General features: G+C 44.0%; 1 protein-coding gene across 4 annotated transcripts in view; it reads right to left on the reverse strand.

The window, feature by feature from the left end:
• The window catches only part of MTSS1 (MTSS I-BAR domain containing 1), a 534,479-nt gene that overhangs the window by 129,894 nt on the left and 386,445 nt on the right, over positions 1–18,140 (reverse strand). For all 4 annotated transcript variants that reach the window (XM_086966201.1, XM_086966203.1, XM_086966202.1 and 1 more), the window contains exon 5: positions 9,114–9,205. In XM_086966201.1, coding sequence (XP_086822327.1) covers positions 9,114–9,205 — 92 coding nt within the window. The remainder of the gene's footprint in view (positions 1–9,113; positions 9,206–18,140) is intronic.

The following is an 18,140-nucleotide window of genomic DNA, read 5'->3' on the forward strand; positions in this document are numbered from 1 at the left end:
GTGATGACATAGGGATATCGACATTGGGCGACGTGATCAAGAAAGGGAAGCAGAAGTCATTTCAAACACTGAGGTCGGAATTTGGGCTACACCACACGCAATATTTTCAATATGCACAGCTGAGGCATGCCTGGCGGGCAGAAGGGATATCGGCAGGAACGCTATCCGAATATGCACCTCTAGAGGGCCGCCTAATACAGGAACAAATTCCGGGCAGGGCAGTGTCTCTAACACAGAACGGTGATGAATACCATATCAGATGGTCTGGTCAACCTTAAAAGAAAATGGGAGTGTGATGTGGGGGAATTGGATACAGTGGATTCGGATACAGTGCTGATGCATCCGAGAGAGGTAGCCATTAAATCCAGTCTGCGGCTTATCCAATGCAATATCCTTCACAGGTCCTACTTTGACAGGGTATATCTACACAATATGGGAAGGGCTGGAGACTCGAGCTGCCTACGATGTGACCGGGCGGGGGGATTTCTATCACACCATTTAGTCCTGCACGGTGATTCAGACTTACTGGGCTGAGGTCTTGAGAGAACTGGGGGAGGTGCTGGAGACCGCCCCGCCGTTGGACCCTAAGACGGTCTTACTGGGGATGACTAACGACGTGGATCTTGCTCACCCCTTTATTGATTTTCTTAGTCCTGGCATTGGTAGTAGCTAAGAGTGATGTGGCTAGGAAATGGGGGGTGGCTACACTGCCACAGCTGGAGGAGTGGAGGAGAGGTCTGGATTTATACATGGCAGCGGAAAGGGTCACGTATAAGGCACGGGGATGTCCTAAGAAATTTGGCAGAGTGTGGGGCAAATGGCACAGATACCATGGTCTAGATGGAGGACTCTGAATCTGGACAAATGAGAAGGTACTCATGCTGGTACAGGAGGGAATTCGATGACAGATGCTATGTCAACATAGACTTGGACCCGGGACGAACTCTGCTGGGGCTACTTGAGCTGGATGGGAGTGTATTGCTTTTAATGGAGATGCTCGGTGGGTGGGGGGGGGGGGGGGGGAAACGGGGAGGGTGTGATGACCAATGATGACATGTCTGTCAAAAAAAAAAATTCTGCTTTAGTCTTCTGACCTATTTTGTTTCATTCCGAATAAAGGTCAATGCTATGTCTTTTCAGTTGTATTTAGCTCCTGAAACAAAAGCAAAAACAGACTACAGTTTTTAAAAAGAAGTACAAGTGTTTGAATCCCATGTGTATGAAAAGCTTTTAGCTCTAGCCCATAGAGAGCTTTAGCAGTCTAGCAATACCCATGCAATAATAATAACAATTTTAAAAACATATATCTTTATATGTGTACAAAGAGAGGGATTTCGTTCTGGCTTAGAGACACTAAGCTGTCTCCCAAGACTCATGCGATAAACAAATCATAAAGAAACAAGCACTGCCAAAGCCAATAGGTCTGACGTAGTCCGACAGCTGTTTGTGTTTTGTCATGGTGTGTGTAAAACTTTACTGTTGTGCAAGCAGCTGGGCCCTCACCAATTTAAAAAAGAAAACATAATATTTAAAAAAATGAATAAACAAAAAAAAATTGTTGGTCTCAAAAAGCACACATTGCCATAGTAGTCTGGAGCACTAAAAGGATCTACTTTGCGAGTGGTCAGCAATGGTTGAAGTAGGCTGACCCAACACCCCATCCTGTATGTTGGATTAAGCGTTAGAAAAATGTAAATGACAGACCAATAGATGAAGGATAACTGAAAGCCCCTAGTAGCAAGTATGTCATATTATTTTAGTAAACTCAAAAGGTCTTAGCTATCGCCAGTCCAAAAAATAAATAAATATAAATATATGTACATATACATGGAGGGGCTTTAAGTCAGCCCTATTCATGCGTTGGCCGGTTCAACTGTCTTTGACATTTTACTTGTTGCTTTCACATACCACGGCCTACAGCCAGGAGCAATGGATCTGCCCACTTCTGCCATTTGCTTTCTTGCACTGTAAGGGATGCCATTTTACCTAATAACGTGCAAATGTTATAAAAAGAAGCGCACTTAAGTGTCAGGGCGGATAGGTCAATACTTTGCTTTTCCAATGCTGTTTACTTTCCATTCTTATCCTTTCTTCATTTTTAAGTAATCTTTGTTGAAGCTATGTCTTCAGATTAAAGTAATTCAAATATGTGGACATCCATGGCCTTTTGGAATACACTCTCCCTCTTGATAAGGGTCGTTGGCGCTAGCAAAAATGGTCTTGCCATCTAGATGTCTTTACTCACTACAAAACACCCAGGGGACAACCTACAGTCAGTTGGACGTCTCTTTGACTCCCTAGTTTGGGCTGGAGAGAGGACTAGAGTCCAGCAGGAGGTATTAACACTTAGCAGAGAGACAGGCGGCCTTGGCCTGCCGGACATAGAACTTCACCATATGGCATCGCAACTACAGCATGCGGCAATATGGTGTACTAGGAACCGAACTGAGAGACCCGCCTTTGGGGGGCGGAGGGGGCCATTGAGAAGGGTACACTAGCTACCTGATGCAGGGTCGAAGACAGCCTGACAATGTCCTCGAGGTGGTCAAGCAGGTGGTGGTGGTGGTCTGGGAGCGGGTGGTATGGGGTGGTATGATAGGTGCAGAAGTGCCCACCTTTTAGTAGATCCCTTCCTTTGGATTGGTTTCCACTGTTCCACCAAATACGAGAGGTCATGATGCTGGGCATGTAGAGGGAGAGAAGATGCACCTTTGTGGGAGACCTCTATCCCACAGAGAATTTTCTGACATTTGAGGAGGCCAGAGAGAATTTTGGGGCCACTGCAGAGCAGTTTCTTCAATTTGCTAAATTGCCACGCACTGCTAGGGAGTTATGGGTGGGTTTCCTTGAGGAACCACAGGTATCGCAAAAGCTGGAGGTGCTGCTGGAGCAGGGGCGAAGACTAGTGTCCCGCTTTTATCAGGCACCGGTGACAGATCATCCGCCAATCCTAATTTCAGTATGGCAAGCCTGGGATAGGGATCTGCAGATTCCCTTGACAGATGCTGAATGGATGCAGTCATATATCCAAATCCAAGAGATAACCAGCAACTCCAGGATTAAAATCCCACACTTCCACCCACGATCTTCATGGGAACTAATTGACGCCGTACAGGCTACACACAGTATATCACAGTACGCCGTTGACATGTCCCTAATGTAAACATGGCACCACATCTCTCCATATGACATGGGCATGAAGAGCAGTGATGGGATATTGGGAGGAGGTGGTAGGGACGCATCAAATTGTCGGACAGGCACTGCCTACTTGCCATGATACCCAAAACCAAACAGAGCAATATGTAGTATAGATTTCCAAAACTGGGTATCCAACTTGCCAAACACTGTATAGCGATATGCTGGGTATCCAATACTGGCTCCACAGTACACAAATGGCTCAGGGATATGCTGGAATTGGCCCTGGCATAAGAACTGTGCCTTAAACTGGTTCAAACTGATGAGGATGAAGAGGACCTCAGAGACTGGGCAGATCTGATGAACCAATTAGCCCATGGTATGGAAATAGTAGAGAGAGTCCAGGATCAAGGGGCAAGAGAAAAGGAATAATTAACTAATGTAATCTGTTAGAATGCATAATGGGATCCATGCAACCGCGGGGAGGGTGCTGTCGAGGGGTGGGGTGAGATGGAACATCATTGTGCCAGTATTTGTGTTGGCTGAGTCTCATTAAATATATATGCTGGGGGAGGTTGGCCCTAATGTGTGCATGGGAAAGTCGACTTGGTGCCCGTGAAATCTTTTTTAGCCTCCCTGAGGTTCCCCTCTCACTCCTTAATAATTCCCTTGCATTAGGGATGGTTCCTAATGCCTTTAAATCTGCTGTTGTTTCACCTATCCTTAAAAAACCGTGGGCAGACCCTCAGGTTTTGAGTAATTTTCGCCCAATATCTTTGCTCCCTTTCTTGGGTAAACTTTTGGAAGCCTATGTAACGGGCTGTCTTGGTTCCTTCGTAGAAAATTCTCAGTTCCTTGATCAACATCAGGCTGGTTTTAGACCACGTCATTCCACTGAAGCCGTAATGGTGGCAGTTCATGACAAACTGAGAAAGGGGGCGGACAATAACATCTCTCAAGCTTTGGTGCTCCTTGATTTGTCGGCTGCTTTCGACACCGTTGACCATACCATCCTTCTTCAACGGGTCGAGAGCGCCGGCATCAGGGGCACCTCGCTGAGTTGGCTCACCTCCTTTCTAAAGGATCGTGAGCAAGGGGTTCGCCTCGGTCAGTTTACATCTGAACCTAAAAATATGACTTGTGGGGTCCCACAGGGTTCCTCTTTCCCCGTTATTATTTAATCTTTATATTTCCCCCCCTTATTTCTAAGTTGCGAGAGCTACCAGGGGTCGTCTTCAATTACGCAGACGACCTCCAGCTCATCTTTGATATTGATTCTTCCCCTACCTCTATTGAAAGATTCCAATCTACCATGTTGTTCATTGGTAATTGGATGAATGCAAACCAACTCAAGCTGAACCCTGGAAAGACCGAGATTGTATTGACTAGGCCTCCGGCCAATCCTTGGAGTTCCAGCTTTTGGCCGCTTTCGCTGGGCAGTGCTCCACGCCCGGCGAGCTCAGTCAAGAGTCTTGGAGTTACCATCAGTGAGGACCTGACTATAAAACCACAAATTAAATCGGTGCTTTCAGCCTGCTTTTTCCATCTCCGCCGCATTAGGAAGATCAGCAGGTTCCTCACCCATGAGGCCCTGGTTCAGACCATGCTTGGGCTGGTCATGTCCCGTATTGACTACGGAAATGCGCTCTACGCGGGGATTCCCCTCTATCAATCCCGCCAGCTCCAGCTGATCCAGAACCAAGCGGCCAGGCTGGTTTTTCGCCAGCCCAGGACAAGTTCAGCGAGGCCCCTCCTGAAGAGCTTGCACTGGCTCCCTATGATCCAGCGCTGTCTCTTCAAGCTGGGTTGCCTTACTCACCAAGCACTTGCTCAACAAGGTCCGGCTTTCATCTCTTGTCGTCTTGATCGATACATTCCACCTCGAGTCCTTCGCTCTTCGAGCTCTAATCTCTTATCGTCATATCCGTTTAAACGGAAAAGACTGGGTGGACTGAGATTTTCTTTTCAAGCTCCCCTCTTTTGGAATTCTTTGCCCCCTGACCTCCGTTTTATTCCCTCTTACCTCAACTTTAGAAAGGCTTTGAAAACTTGGTTATTTTCTCAAGCCTTGAACTAGTTGTCTATAGCTCTATTCCCATCCATTCCTACTTTAGAAAGGCTCTGAGAATTTGGTTATTTTCCCGGAGTCCTCTATTAGTTGGTTTTCTGTTTAGGTTACCAATCAGCAGTTTCTTTTCTGTCATCCAAAGCGCCAAGAAGCCGTTGGTGTACGTGCGCTTAATAAATTTATAAAACAAGCATTTGCAATGCAATAGGTCTCGCATTTGTGAGATTTTGAGCTATTGGCATTGTAAATGACAATGCCTTTTATTTATGTGTTTAAAAACCTGCAATAATAAAAGGGATTGTCATTTACAATACCAATAGGTCAAAGTTTCGAAAATGCGAGATCTATTGCATTGCAAATGCTTTTTTCTTTTGTAACTGGTCTAGTTTCTGACACTTTTTGATTTTATCATGGCAGAGACTGCCGAATGAAACTAGTGGCACTACTTCCATCTTAAATGTGAGTTGTTGCTCAGTCAACTTTTTCAAGTCAAGGGCATGTGCTTAAGGACTTGTGTCCCTAAACTCAAACAAAGTGACACCCACCAGTATTTGTCTGCTGACATCTGGGTGCGGCACGTCATTGTGCAAATGTAAGTACTGTCATGTTAGCCACCTGTGCTGATCCTGAGAATGCTGCAAAGAGGTATTTGTCCAGTTGGGGGCGAATTGCCTTTTACAGGGTAGTAAACATCGCCAAAATAAAAAAAAGGGGACACCCTCTACACTGTATCATTATAGTGCGCTAAAATGAAATGTAAAAATTGGTGTGCTGTTGGAGATGTATTTTGCATAAATATAACCAATAGCCTTTATTAAATGGCTTCCTGACCGATGGCTCCCCTGCAAAAGTACCTATTGCAGTTTATGGATCATCATTTTCATACCAGTCCCTTATGCATGTACACCGACCCCTGTGCATGCACTCAAGTACTGAGTTAACTCTGCAGCTGAAACAATGGCAACACAACTAACCAGATGGAACTATTTCGAAACGACTTATGGCATATGTTGCAGAAAGGAAGCTTTCTTTGACTCATGTTGCACATTTAAAGAGTACTCATGAAAAATGTGCTTTTTAAGTATGGTTAAAGTGTAATGCGCCTTTGTCTATGGCTGAGCTACACTTGTTAAATTAATATACAGTTTCCTAAAAAGTAACTGGCATGAGAGAAGAAACAGCGAGAAACTTAAAAACATACCCTCGCTGTTCTTCAAGTTGCAAACAGGAAACTGCTGGAGTTCTTGGTCTCAGCAGTGGAGCAGACACTGTGCGGGGCAATAGACCAGGTCGGACCAGTCTCCAGTAACAGTTCACGCGCAGAGCCGCCCGTGCGCCATGGAGAAGGAAACCAAAGCGGCAGCTGCCATAGTAAAGTCTAAGTGCCCTGTGTTTAAATAAACATGCATCATGCATGCATGGAAAGGTGAATCACTGCACCCGCCTGCAAATACAGGCACCAAGGTGAAACATAGCATGGCGCCCGTCTTCATAAGACGTATGCATGGTAAGCGAGTGCCTTCCTCGCGGTATATTTAAATAAGGGAGGGTGCCCACCCCTCGTGTGCCTTTAACTCACCACCGCAGCCCAGGAGTTTGTTTAAGTCCCCGCCGGGCCGCCGCGCTGCCTGCGACGACCCGGAAGCGGTTAGGCAGCCGGCCAATCCTATTGCGGCCCCAACCGGAAGTCCAGCCCCATCGCGGCGAGAGAGAGAGAGAGAGAGAGAAACGACTGCCCGAGGAACCACGAAGGCTCCTGATTGAGTCCCGGTCCCGAGATGGGGGACCGGGTGAAGAGCGGCCGGGCGCATGGGGAAGGCGGGGCTCTCATGTGGTGAGAGAGCCCCACAAAGCGCTACCGCCGCCCGAGAGGCAGAACCGCCGCTGAGCACCGCCAGAACCGGTGAGTGTGTTGAGGGAGAGGAGGGGTGAGTGGGGGTGGGGTGTACGTGCGTGTGTCTGTTTGAGTGTGTCTGTGCGTGCATGCGTCTGTCTGTCTGTGTGTGCGCGTGTGTCTGTTTAAGGGGGGGTGCGTGTGTGTATGCAGTGTGTGTATGTGCGCATGCGTGAGTGAGGCTTTCTTTGCGCATGGGAATATGAGGCACGGGGACGTGCGCGCTCACGAGGTACAATCTTGGCAAGAAAAAGCGCGTGGCACTTTGCTGTCCACATTCCCCCAAAAGTAACTATATAAGTTGTCTCGCCCTAGACAGCAAAGCTTCGCTTTGCTTTCGTCTAGGCGAGACCTAAAAAAGTATTGCACATTTCATAGAAAAGTTACAAATAAAAATATATTTTTAAAAAGTAATTCAAAGCCAATAGTACCATTCTTTCCACTAATAAGAATCATATTTGCCTGTGATGGGCACTAAGACTAAAAAACATTTTAACTGTTCTGGGTACACAACTTGCTAAGAAGGACAAATACTGTACTAAATTAAAGTTTGCATTGCACGCATATCGGTTGCTACATGTTTTCTTTTTTTCCCCTTCTTTTTATTTTGGTGGTGAAATCTTTGTGAAAGTAACAGGGCATGCATAGAGTCCCTGTCCCTTGTAAGAGAGAGGCCTTGAAAAGCTTGTACACTTATAATCTTACTACTATGTTACTATTTATGAAGATATTTGTAAAATTCCAGACAGAATTTCTGAACCTACTGGCTTTGTTCAAAAGCTGGTTTTTTCTCGCTCTCAGGTTAGGGTGTCAGCTTTGTCCTCTAAAGAATGAAGTTCACAGATTTATTTCTAGTGTTGCGTTAAAGCTATTTATTGAATTTTATGGTGCCATTCTAGATGTTTAGTGCATCAACCCCAGATAAAAAAATATCGAAGAAATTCCAGATATTTGCAATATGGGTACTCACCACTGTTAATGCTATGAATTCCTGCATTTTTGCCGCGCCTAGTTGAGAATGGTATTATCTTTAGACTCTGATTCATTAGTCCTCAACATCTCAAAAGTAATGACTGCATGATATGTGAATAATATAGTTCGAATAATAGAATTGGAAGCTAACAAGCGAATGCTGCTGAGCACATAAAAAGGAGAGTATTTCAGTTTATAATAATGAATCCCTCATTAAAAAGTGAAAAGATACTTGTGAAATGATGAAGCCATCACATTTCTAGCAAATTCATAGCAGTCCCAGGTTGGGCTTGAAAATGTCCTCAATGCACCCTAATAGCAGTTGAAGATATGATGAAACATACGAGAGGTGTTAACATTTTAATCTTCAATCCCATTATATCCCAGAATTTACTAGTTACCTGGTATTTGACCTACGACAGAATGACAAAGGTTTTTTTCTGGAGGCACAGCGCACCAGGTGACTCAGGAGAGAAAGAAGAGTGTGAAAGAGAGAGAGAGAGACCGAGAAAGAGAAAGAGAGAGCGAGGGAGAGAGAAAGGGAAAGAGGAAGAGGGAGGGAGAGGAAGACAGAGAGGGAGAAAGAGGGAGAGAAAGAAATAAAGCGAGAGAGAAAGAGAGGGAGCGATAGATGGAGAGGGAGAAAGAGAGAAAGAGAAAGAGAGATGGCGTGTGTGTGCACGCATGCGAGTGTGCGCGCATGCGAGTAGGCGCGCACGCACGTGTTTGTTGGAGTGTGTGTTTGTGTTTGTGTTGGGGCGTGTGACCACCAGACTAAAACTAGTCCTAGAACAAACTAAGACGGGCTTGATACAGCAAAAATGAATTGGCTCTGCTGATTTAATAGACATGACATTACAGACCACAGTTACTTTCTGGCATTCCCATCTTCGACCTCCTCTTTCCTGAACATGCCCAGCACTGCACATTCTTCAGACAGGTTTCAATAACCACTGCCAATCAACAGCCTAAAATATGCACTATTTCTAGATTTGATACAGGCTTATGACCAAACGTTTCGATATTGTTCGGTGAAATACCAACCTTTTGCATGGTCCTTATCCAGCTGGTTCACTACTTTCTTCCATTCTTCCATCTGTTCTTGAAGTGGATTGATCAGACAATCTATTAAAGCACTGCATGTGGGGAAAAAAAGAATTGTAATTATTGTACCCATAAATAATGAAACATATATTTAAATAAATAAAAGCATGTGTTAGATTTACGCTCACCATACAATCAAAACTGCACTAAACCATACAAAAGCTGCTCAAAAGGTGATATCAACCAAAAAGCAGCTGGCTGCACCACAACTGTCTGATGTGCCAAGACTGCTATACCAGCAGAACAGTCCGTCGCTAGTTGATACTTTGCAATGGTGCTACATAGTCATCAGACTACCTTTTAGCATGGAGCTACACTGCAGAAAATTATAGGTTTCAGAAGGTAAAGTTTACCGTGAAAAACTGGGTTGTTGGTTCAATAGGGGGTGATCCCTGGCCAAGCAACAGCCACCTCCCTGTCAGGGCGAACCCCAAAAGTTGCTAAATCAACTTGTGCTTAATCTTCTCATAGCTTGGCACAAAAGCAGTCAGGCTTAATTCAAAGGCAATGTGTAAAGTATTTATGAAGCACACAAACCACATTAATGTGAAAACAACACAAGGAAATTCCCACACCAATTTAGAAAAATAGAGTAAATTTTAATTAACTATTTGACACCAAAACAAAAATGCTATCAGTAGAACCAGAGGTATGAATTTTCAAAGTTTGCGGTAAAAACAAGCACTTCAAAGAACCAACCACCGACATCTAGTTAAGCGAGACTGGGTAAAAGTTGAAACATATGGCCGACCACGATAGGGCTCGAGTCGGATACAAGAAATGGATTAGGCCCAGTCGGCGCTTATCTTTCGGACTTAGAAGAATTTCTATGAAAAATGTTGAGAAGGTAAAGTTCAGAGGGACAAGCCTGCAGGCAGTGAACGAGGAGAAGTCGACGGGGAGTTAATGGTCAAAGTAGCAGTGAAGATTTCTACATTCGGACAATCTCTATTTTAGAAGCCAAAAATATCCAGTGAGATGAGACTGTAGCTGACAAGAGTTCCAGGAGGCCGGATACACCTTTGCTGAAGGACTGCGTAGCAGGACTTTCTGCTGCAGAGGAGAATGTAGCAATGCTACCGTAAAGTCAGGCTAACCTGCGTTGCACCTTGGGCAGCTAGGCAAGCAAGTTGGTCCCGGTCTCGTCCGGTTTCTCAGAGCAGTTTTTAGCCAAAAAATGTCTACGTTCCACATTTTAGATTTTGGCTATCTGGGCACCACTACCAAGGGTCTATGGATTGAGGGACACCACTTGAGGGTTAGGACTCACGCAGGCTGGGTCCATGTGCAGGTTAAGGATGGTTGGAGACTTTTCTGTCCCAGAGGCTCCGATCAGGCGGCCAAGCCAATAAGCCCTTGGGGTGACTTTGGTAGTCCTGGGTTCCAGTGATGAAACATGGCTCAAGAAGCAGGGCAGTCTACAGGCAGAAAAGCAGTCTTGTAGAGTACACAGCAGGCTACAGCAGTAGGCAGTAGTCTGAGTCCTTCTGCAAGTCCAGAAAGTGAAATGAAGAGTTGGTCTGAGGGTCGCTCACCATAAACTTTGACTTCTTTGAAGTAAAAATGTTTCTACAGAATTCCCTTTAAAGTGCTTGATGTTTCGTGGCTGCCCTGCCCTGCCCTGGCCTGGCTCCAAGTTGGCTTCATGAACAATTCAGAGGTGGCAAGTCCTTTGTGTGAAGGCAGAGTGCAGCCTATTCAGTTGCAAGTGAGGCTGTGCCCAGCTCCGCCCCATCCTGCCAGTTAATGGCCCATCCAGGCACACCTAATCCCACTATTATGGGCTGTCTGGAAGGAGTCCAACTGTCAACTATACCCAGTAATATGACCTAAGACAGGCTGCAGGCACTAAATAGCTAAGGCAGGAAAATGCCAACGTTCTAAAAGTGACATTTTCTAAATTGTAACTTAAAATCTGACTTGAACATTAAAGAGGATTTTTAATTACAATTTCTCAGATCCCAAACATGAAATGTTTACCTGTTTCCATTCGAAATGTAACACTTATAAACACCTTGGCTGCTAGCGCTATTTTCCTTCTGCGCTGCATTCCCAGGATCCCCATTGTTCATGACGAGCTCAGCTCGTCATCAGCACAGCTCAACTGTGCCTCATGACGAGCTGAGCTCGTCATGAGCATGGAAGGGGTTAAATATAATAAGGCAACCCAATGTTATACTATGGGAGAGGTGGGCCTCACAGTAGTGAAAAATAAATTTGGGAGTTTTTCACTACCAGGACATGTAAAACTTATAAGTACATGACCACCATTTTAATTACAATGCACCATTCCCTATGGGCCAGGGGCTACCTTAGGGTGACTTACACGTAATAAAAGGGGAGATTATGGCTTGGCAAGAGGTTATATTGCCAAGTCGAAATGGCAGTTTAAAACTACATTAAGGCTGCAATGGCAGGACTGGGACATGTTTTATGGGCTACTTAAGTGTGTGGCACATGCCTCTCCGAACTTCACTCAACAGAGAAATAAAAAGAAAACTGTAATGAAGGCATGGCAGAGTTCAATATAGGCAGCCTATCATTTCCAGGCAAGCCAAAGCAGCATCACAAAGGTAAGTTGATATGAGGTAAGGGATGAAGAGGGAACACAAAGTACATGCAGAAGTTATGAGACAGAGGGAGCGAAAGGAGTGGAAAAAGGAGAAAATAACGGGTAGAGAGGGAGGCGAACACAGGGAAAAGAGGAAGGGGTAAGAGAGAGGTATGAGAGGTGATAGCATGTAGAGTAACATAAGAATGCAATACAAGGGAAAAAGGAAGGACAAGAGGGAGCAACAGATATAGGCAGAAGTGGAAAGGAGTTGGAACGAGCATTTTTTTTATAGATGTGAATATATGTAAAACAGACCACAGATACAACCTCTAGCAGGTGATAAAGACAGAACCAATAACAAAGCAATACCTTGCATTGTTTCATAAGCTGTTCAATAGTGGTTATAACAGATTTGTAACTTGGAGGAAGCTCTGCACTATCTGCAATGTTGTGCATGTGACCATATCTTTCCAAAGTACCACTGCGGATTGCAACGCATTTCTTCATCTGCTACAGCAGCCCAAACGGGTAAAAACACAACAATGTGTTGCGAAAACATGGACTCCATAGCTCATCAGACGTTTCCGCCCCTGCATAATGCAGCTATGATCACCTCCAAAATGACTACACACATCACACTGGTAACTGTAAACCCTTGATCAGAATTGCATGCCCATAATTCCACTCTGCTGAAATGCATTATGTTGGTTAGCGATTCAAGTTTCAGAAGGGTTTACAGTTACCAGTGTGATGTGTGTAGTCATTTTGGAGGTGATCACAGCTGCATTATGCAGGAGCGGAAACAGTATGATCACTTCACATCCTCGCATTTTGGTACCTACTAAATGTCTGCAAAAGGCTTTGATGTGCAAGGTGTTCATAAATCCGGCAAACATTTTGTCTAACCCCATGCATTGTTGTTTCTGGCATCCCTCAAAGGAATCGCTAATAATTACTCTATTCTGCACTATCCCAGGACCTGCACTTCAATGAGGGAGGTGGGGGTAGGATATCCTTCTGCAGGCGGGTGCAGTGAAGGACTGCACCCACCTGAAGGGGAATGTCTCTGGGAGGCCTTGGGACTTCCTTATCCATTCTAGAGGAGTGCCCTCCGAATGTACAGTGACTGTGCACTACCCGTCTGAATCAATATCAATAATAAAAGTGTTTCCTTTATTTGCATGGGGTCACGCCCCAAGTCAAAGGAGGGAATACCCCTTTAGGACAGAGCCAGTGCTACATGTGTGCCAATGCTATCTGTATTACAGAAGGAGATGCGCAAGCATGTACAGACCATTCTGAAATACACAAGTACCCCAGGGGCGGAGAATGTGGGCGCATGCACCGGTTGTGCCCCGGAACACAGGCTGTAATACCACCCCTGATGTATGATTCAACCAGCAGTCAGGGATTATTAATGTTTTTCACATGTGCACGACTTACAAGCCACGTCAGATGAAATTTACTGTACAGGATGATTGCAACTGTCCGTACGTAAGACACAGTTGGATCTAAGCCCCCTTTTAAACTGGGGTAGTTGCAGATTTGCTGTTCATACTTGCAGTGGTGCTGGAACAATTTTCAGAATGGGGGGCGGCGACCACTGTTACATTACTGAAGTCACAGGGATAGTGAAACATCCAAGCATTGCGCATAATACAAGGGTAGCAATTGAGCCACGCCCATTCAGCGCGAGATGGATGCGGGAAACTTATCTGTTTCATTGTCATTTAGGAGCATATTCTTTCAAATATATGACAAAAGTATGATGTGATATGTATTGCCACATACTAAGTGCACATTTTCCATTGAAATGATGGCCACATTTGCATCAGGCATTCAGTTTTACTGATAAACAATAATGGCCAAAATGTAAATGTTGTTGTTTGAACACATTTGACATCCGACAGCTGTTCTGTTCATGCTCCATGTACCCCGGTAAGCAAGTAACTTGGTTTGCACTATAAATTTACCTCACCTTGGAAAAGCAAACAGCAAGACAACCAATGCAGTGTGATAAAACGCTCTTCAGGCCTCAAAGTAGATCAAATAATAAACAGCCCATTATTTTCACGAAAATGATGGGGCAACAGTATAGGGGCACCAGGGGTTTCAGGGTGCACTACGGCGTGAGACCATCTCTTGATGATGAAATGCAAAAATTACAAACATGGCTGCGCACCTTGTAACTAACTAACTCGTTTACCCCAAAGATAGCGAGGACCTCACTCAGGAAATAGATACTCGCTTCCAGCTACTGAACTGTACACTCTTCTCGTCCATAGCGGCCACGCAGGAGATTTTTAGCCTGGCTTATGGGACCCAAACTTAGCCAAGTTCAGACAGCTGAATTTCAAGATGACACAGGATGAGATATATATCTATATATCTATATATCTATATATCTATATATATATATCTATATATATATATATATATATATATATATACTGACGAAGCCTGTGAAGGCGAAACGCGTCTGTTGGGGTGAGGGGGGTTTGGTGTGAATACATTTTAAAATCGGAATACCAGTGTGCCAGCCGATTTTTTCCTCTACCCGTGGATGTAAGGAGGATTGTGCAGCGATATATATATATATATATATATATATATATATATATATATATATATATATATATATATATATATATATATATATCTATATCTATATCTATATCTATATCTATATATATATATATATGTGCAAAAGTGTGCCATCTAGTGCTGGGCTCGGAAGTGTGCAAGTTGTTTTTCTTCTAAGAAGTCTTTTAACTCACGAGGTACAGTGACTCCTCTTGCTTGCAATGTGTTTGATCCTAAACTCTATTGTTAGATTGTTTTCCGCTTGGCAGGTGTGAATGGATAGTGTATCATATTGAGATGACCAGTTAAAAATAATATAATGTATGATGTAGATAAATGCAACCAACACAAGTCAACGGGGAAGAAGGTGGACACATGTGAATCTACAGCACTAGATGCCACAAACAGATACTTACAGGGAAAGTAACATTTACCAATTTGATGGCGTATCTGCCTGTAGATACACCTGCTTAGCACAGACTAAAAAGCAGTTCTCCTCGGAAACAGTGGCTAACTTGTGCTGGGTGCGTTTGTTTGAAATAACGAATGTAGTAATAGTTGGCTGACATTTATTTGTCGTGCCATAACAGCTACACAGTTATTTTTGTAAATGTTTACAGTGTAGTCCATGTAGCTGCTTTGCACTATGTCAGCTATTTATAAACTCCCTAGAAATGGCATTGAAGCTCCTGTTTTGTGTGTAGAATGTGCTTCTGATGGTATAGGAAGGGATCGTTTGGCTTTAAGATAGCATGTTTGGATACATTTTACTATCCACCATGCTATACCCGATTTGGAAATTGCTTTACCTTTATGAGGTTTGGAGAATGCCACAAATAGTTGTTGAGTTTTCCGAAAGGACTGTGTCCCATCAATATACAGTAGTGCGCTTTTAACATCCAATGTGTGTAATGCTCTTTCTGCCACAGAGCCTGGTTGAGGAGAAAATACAGGCAATTCAATTGACAGAGTCATGTGAAATTATTAGACTACTTTTGGTATGAATTTAGGATTAGTTCTAAAAAACCACGCTGTCTTGGTGTATTTGGAAAAATGGTTCCCCCAGAGTTCATGCTTGAAACTCTCCCACTCTTCTAACTGAAGCAATTGCAATGAGAAAAGCAAGTTTCCATAAAATAAATCGTAGTGGACATGTGCGCATTGTTTAAAATGGTGGACCTGTTAACTTTGTTAACACATTATTAGGATTCCACACTAGTGTGGGTGGAGCTCTGGGTGGATTGACATTCTTGAGACCTTGTAGAAAAGCCTTGATTAGGGAAATTCTGAATATTGACGTTTGTTCTCTTTTTTGAAGGTGTGCAGCTAGCGCTGTAAGATGTATCTTTATAGACGTGAAAGATAACCCTGTAGTTTGTGAGTGAAGCAGGTAGCAGAGAAAGTTTTGAGGTGATGCATTTAGTGAATCAATATCCTTTGAGTGAAAAAATTAACAACAGCATTTCTATTTTGCTGCATAGAAATGCCTGCATTTGGGTATAAGGAAGTAAAGGGAATAGACCCCCCCCGTGCCCTGTTGTTGCAATGCACTAGGTCTATCACTATTTTACCTAGTAAACCTTGACCTTCCTCTTTTAGTAGTTTTTGATGGTCTGTTGACATTCTGTGGGTGTCAGGTGGAATGTTTGGTGGTTTTGAAGTGAGCTCCAGAAAATAACTATGTTGCATAATATACTACACCTATTGATTCGATGTGATATTTATCCGAGAGGGACGAAACTGCTATAGTCTTACCCCGACGGATGTTGTGTGATCGGGTGGGCAAGTCATGGCTTGGTGGTGGTGGAGGGTTAGGTAAAACCTCCTCTACCTCTCCCTCTATGATAGTTTCCTTTATGGGATCCCCTAGAACAGTGCTTAATTTGAGCCAGTGGTTTCTGGTGCTCAGCACCCTGCAGTTAATTGTCATCACCACACTTATGATACTCATCTAATTTACAGATGAGGCAAAACAACGGTTGTTTATGAATACAATATACATAGAAAGATGCTAATTCCTGCCTCCCCAGCCATTTCTTTAGCTTTGGGGACCTGGAATAATCTGAACGGTCGCACTTGCAGGTGAGATAGATGGTTAGTAGTTGTTTTGGTACAGTCATTGGCAGCGATGATGGGACAATGGGTGGTGCAAGCTGCAGTGGCCGCCTGGTCAGGGCCCTGGCACATATTATTTTACTAATAAAGCACTGCCCAATAGTATACTCTAGGAGAGGACGCTTGATTTTGTTTTTAATTATAAGAGGTGGATGTCTTAGTAAAGGTTGTTTTAGATCCTTCACGATAGGTGGAGCGGCTAAAGGAGCCCTGTTGTGATTGTTTCTTGAGGGCTCCCATTGCTTTTGCTGTTTATCTTTTTTTTAAAATCTTTTCTAAGAGAGTATCCACCTGTGGCCCACAAAGATGTTCTCCACCGGCTTGAAGCCAGATACCCTTAGTGGGGCATGTCAACTTAGCATACGACTGGAATTTACACCCCTAGCAGCTGTGTCAGCTGCGTCCAGGGCACATCTTATGTTTGTATTGGAGATAAGTTTTCCATGTGATGCAATTTGGTATGCTCTTTTTTATGTTCTTTTGGGAGGTGTTGTATTATCTCCTCCATTTCATCCCAGTGTACCCTATCATAACGTGACAAGTGACCAATGGAGTTGGCAATTATCCAATGGTTGGCAGATTGTGCTGCCTTCCTTATACCAGCAGCATCTATTTGTTTACTCTCTTTGTCTGGTGGGGGAGCTTCACCAGTTGGTTGAGAGTTTGCCCGATTACGAGTAGTGGCCACCACTAGAGAGCCTGGTATGAGTTGACTTTTAATGTATGTAGGGTCTGCTGGAGAGGGTTTATATTTCTTATCAACCCTAGGAGTAATAATTCCAGATCTGACCAGGTCTTTAAAAATGCCTGTGGTGTGTCTGAGCATTCCTTGGAGCATGGGAAGATATGGTGTGGCACAGTGAGTAGAAGACAGAGTTTCCAAGAGAAAGTCATCTTCTATTGTCTCAGTGTATAATGGCCCTTTTTGAAAATTTGCCATCCTATTTATAGGGTCATGGTAAGTGGTGTCATTAGGAGGTGACTGTTTTCATGGATACAGATGAGGGTCAGTATTATCCAGTGGTCCGTGTCATATGCCCCCTCCTCAGTCATCTCTTATAGTAATGAATGCTGGTCATTATTCCCCCATATCTCGTGTAGAGGAATGTAGTGCGCCCTCTGGTGAATCTACAGGGTCATGAATTGGTTACTGTTGTGGTGATGGAGTATGTACAGCAAGGATTAGCGGAGGGCTAATGCGAAGTAGGCTAGTAGCCTTGTTCTTGTTCTCTTCTTTTTTGTAACAGGGTGATCTATTGCCTTTTCAAAATAAAGTTGTCTATTTGCTGGCTGTACGTGTTCATGAGTGGGTCTGGTGAGGATTCTTCCGGTGTCAGGTTGAATTATTAAATGTTTTTGCCGGGAATCCAGCTGCTGATGTAACTTCTCAAGTACTGGTTGTAGTCTCTGGAGAATGTGGTGCAACGGTTCGTTTTTTCGGGTCTGACCCCATTTTATCCCCAATTAATTCCAGTTCTGAGGGTTTTGCTTCTGAGGGAGCCCTTTTCAGGTATCGAATCGTTCTTTTCGGACCTGAAGATTTCGGTGTACGAAAACGTGGTAGCAACTGCCTAGGGATGTTTTGGTGTGGAAAGTCGGCTCAATTCTGAAGCGGAGGGTTTTGAATTGAAGACTTGTACTTCAGGTTGTTTCTTCGGAGCAGAGCCAAGGCTAGATGTTCCGCTAGCAACGGGTTAGTGCCAACCATGGCACAT

Source organism: Lissotriton vulgaris, chromosome 4_1 (genome assembly GCF_964263255.1).
Source record: "Lissotriton vulgaris chromosome 4_1, aLisVul1.2, whole genome shotgun sequence".
NCBI lineage: Eukaryota > Metazoa > Chordata > Amphibia > Caudata > Salamandridae > Lissotriton > Lissotriton vulgaris.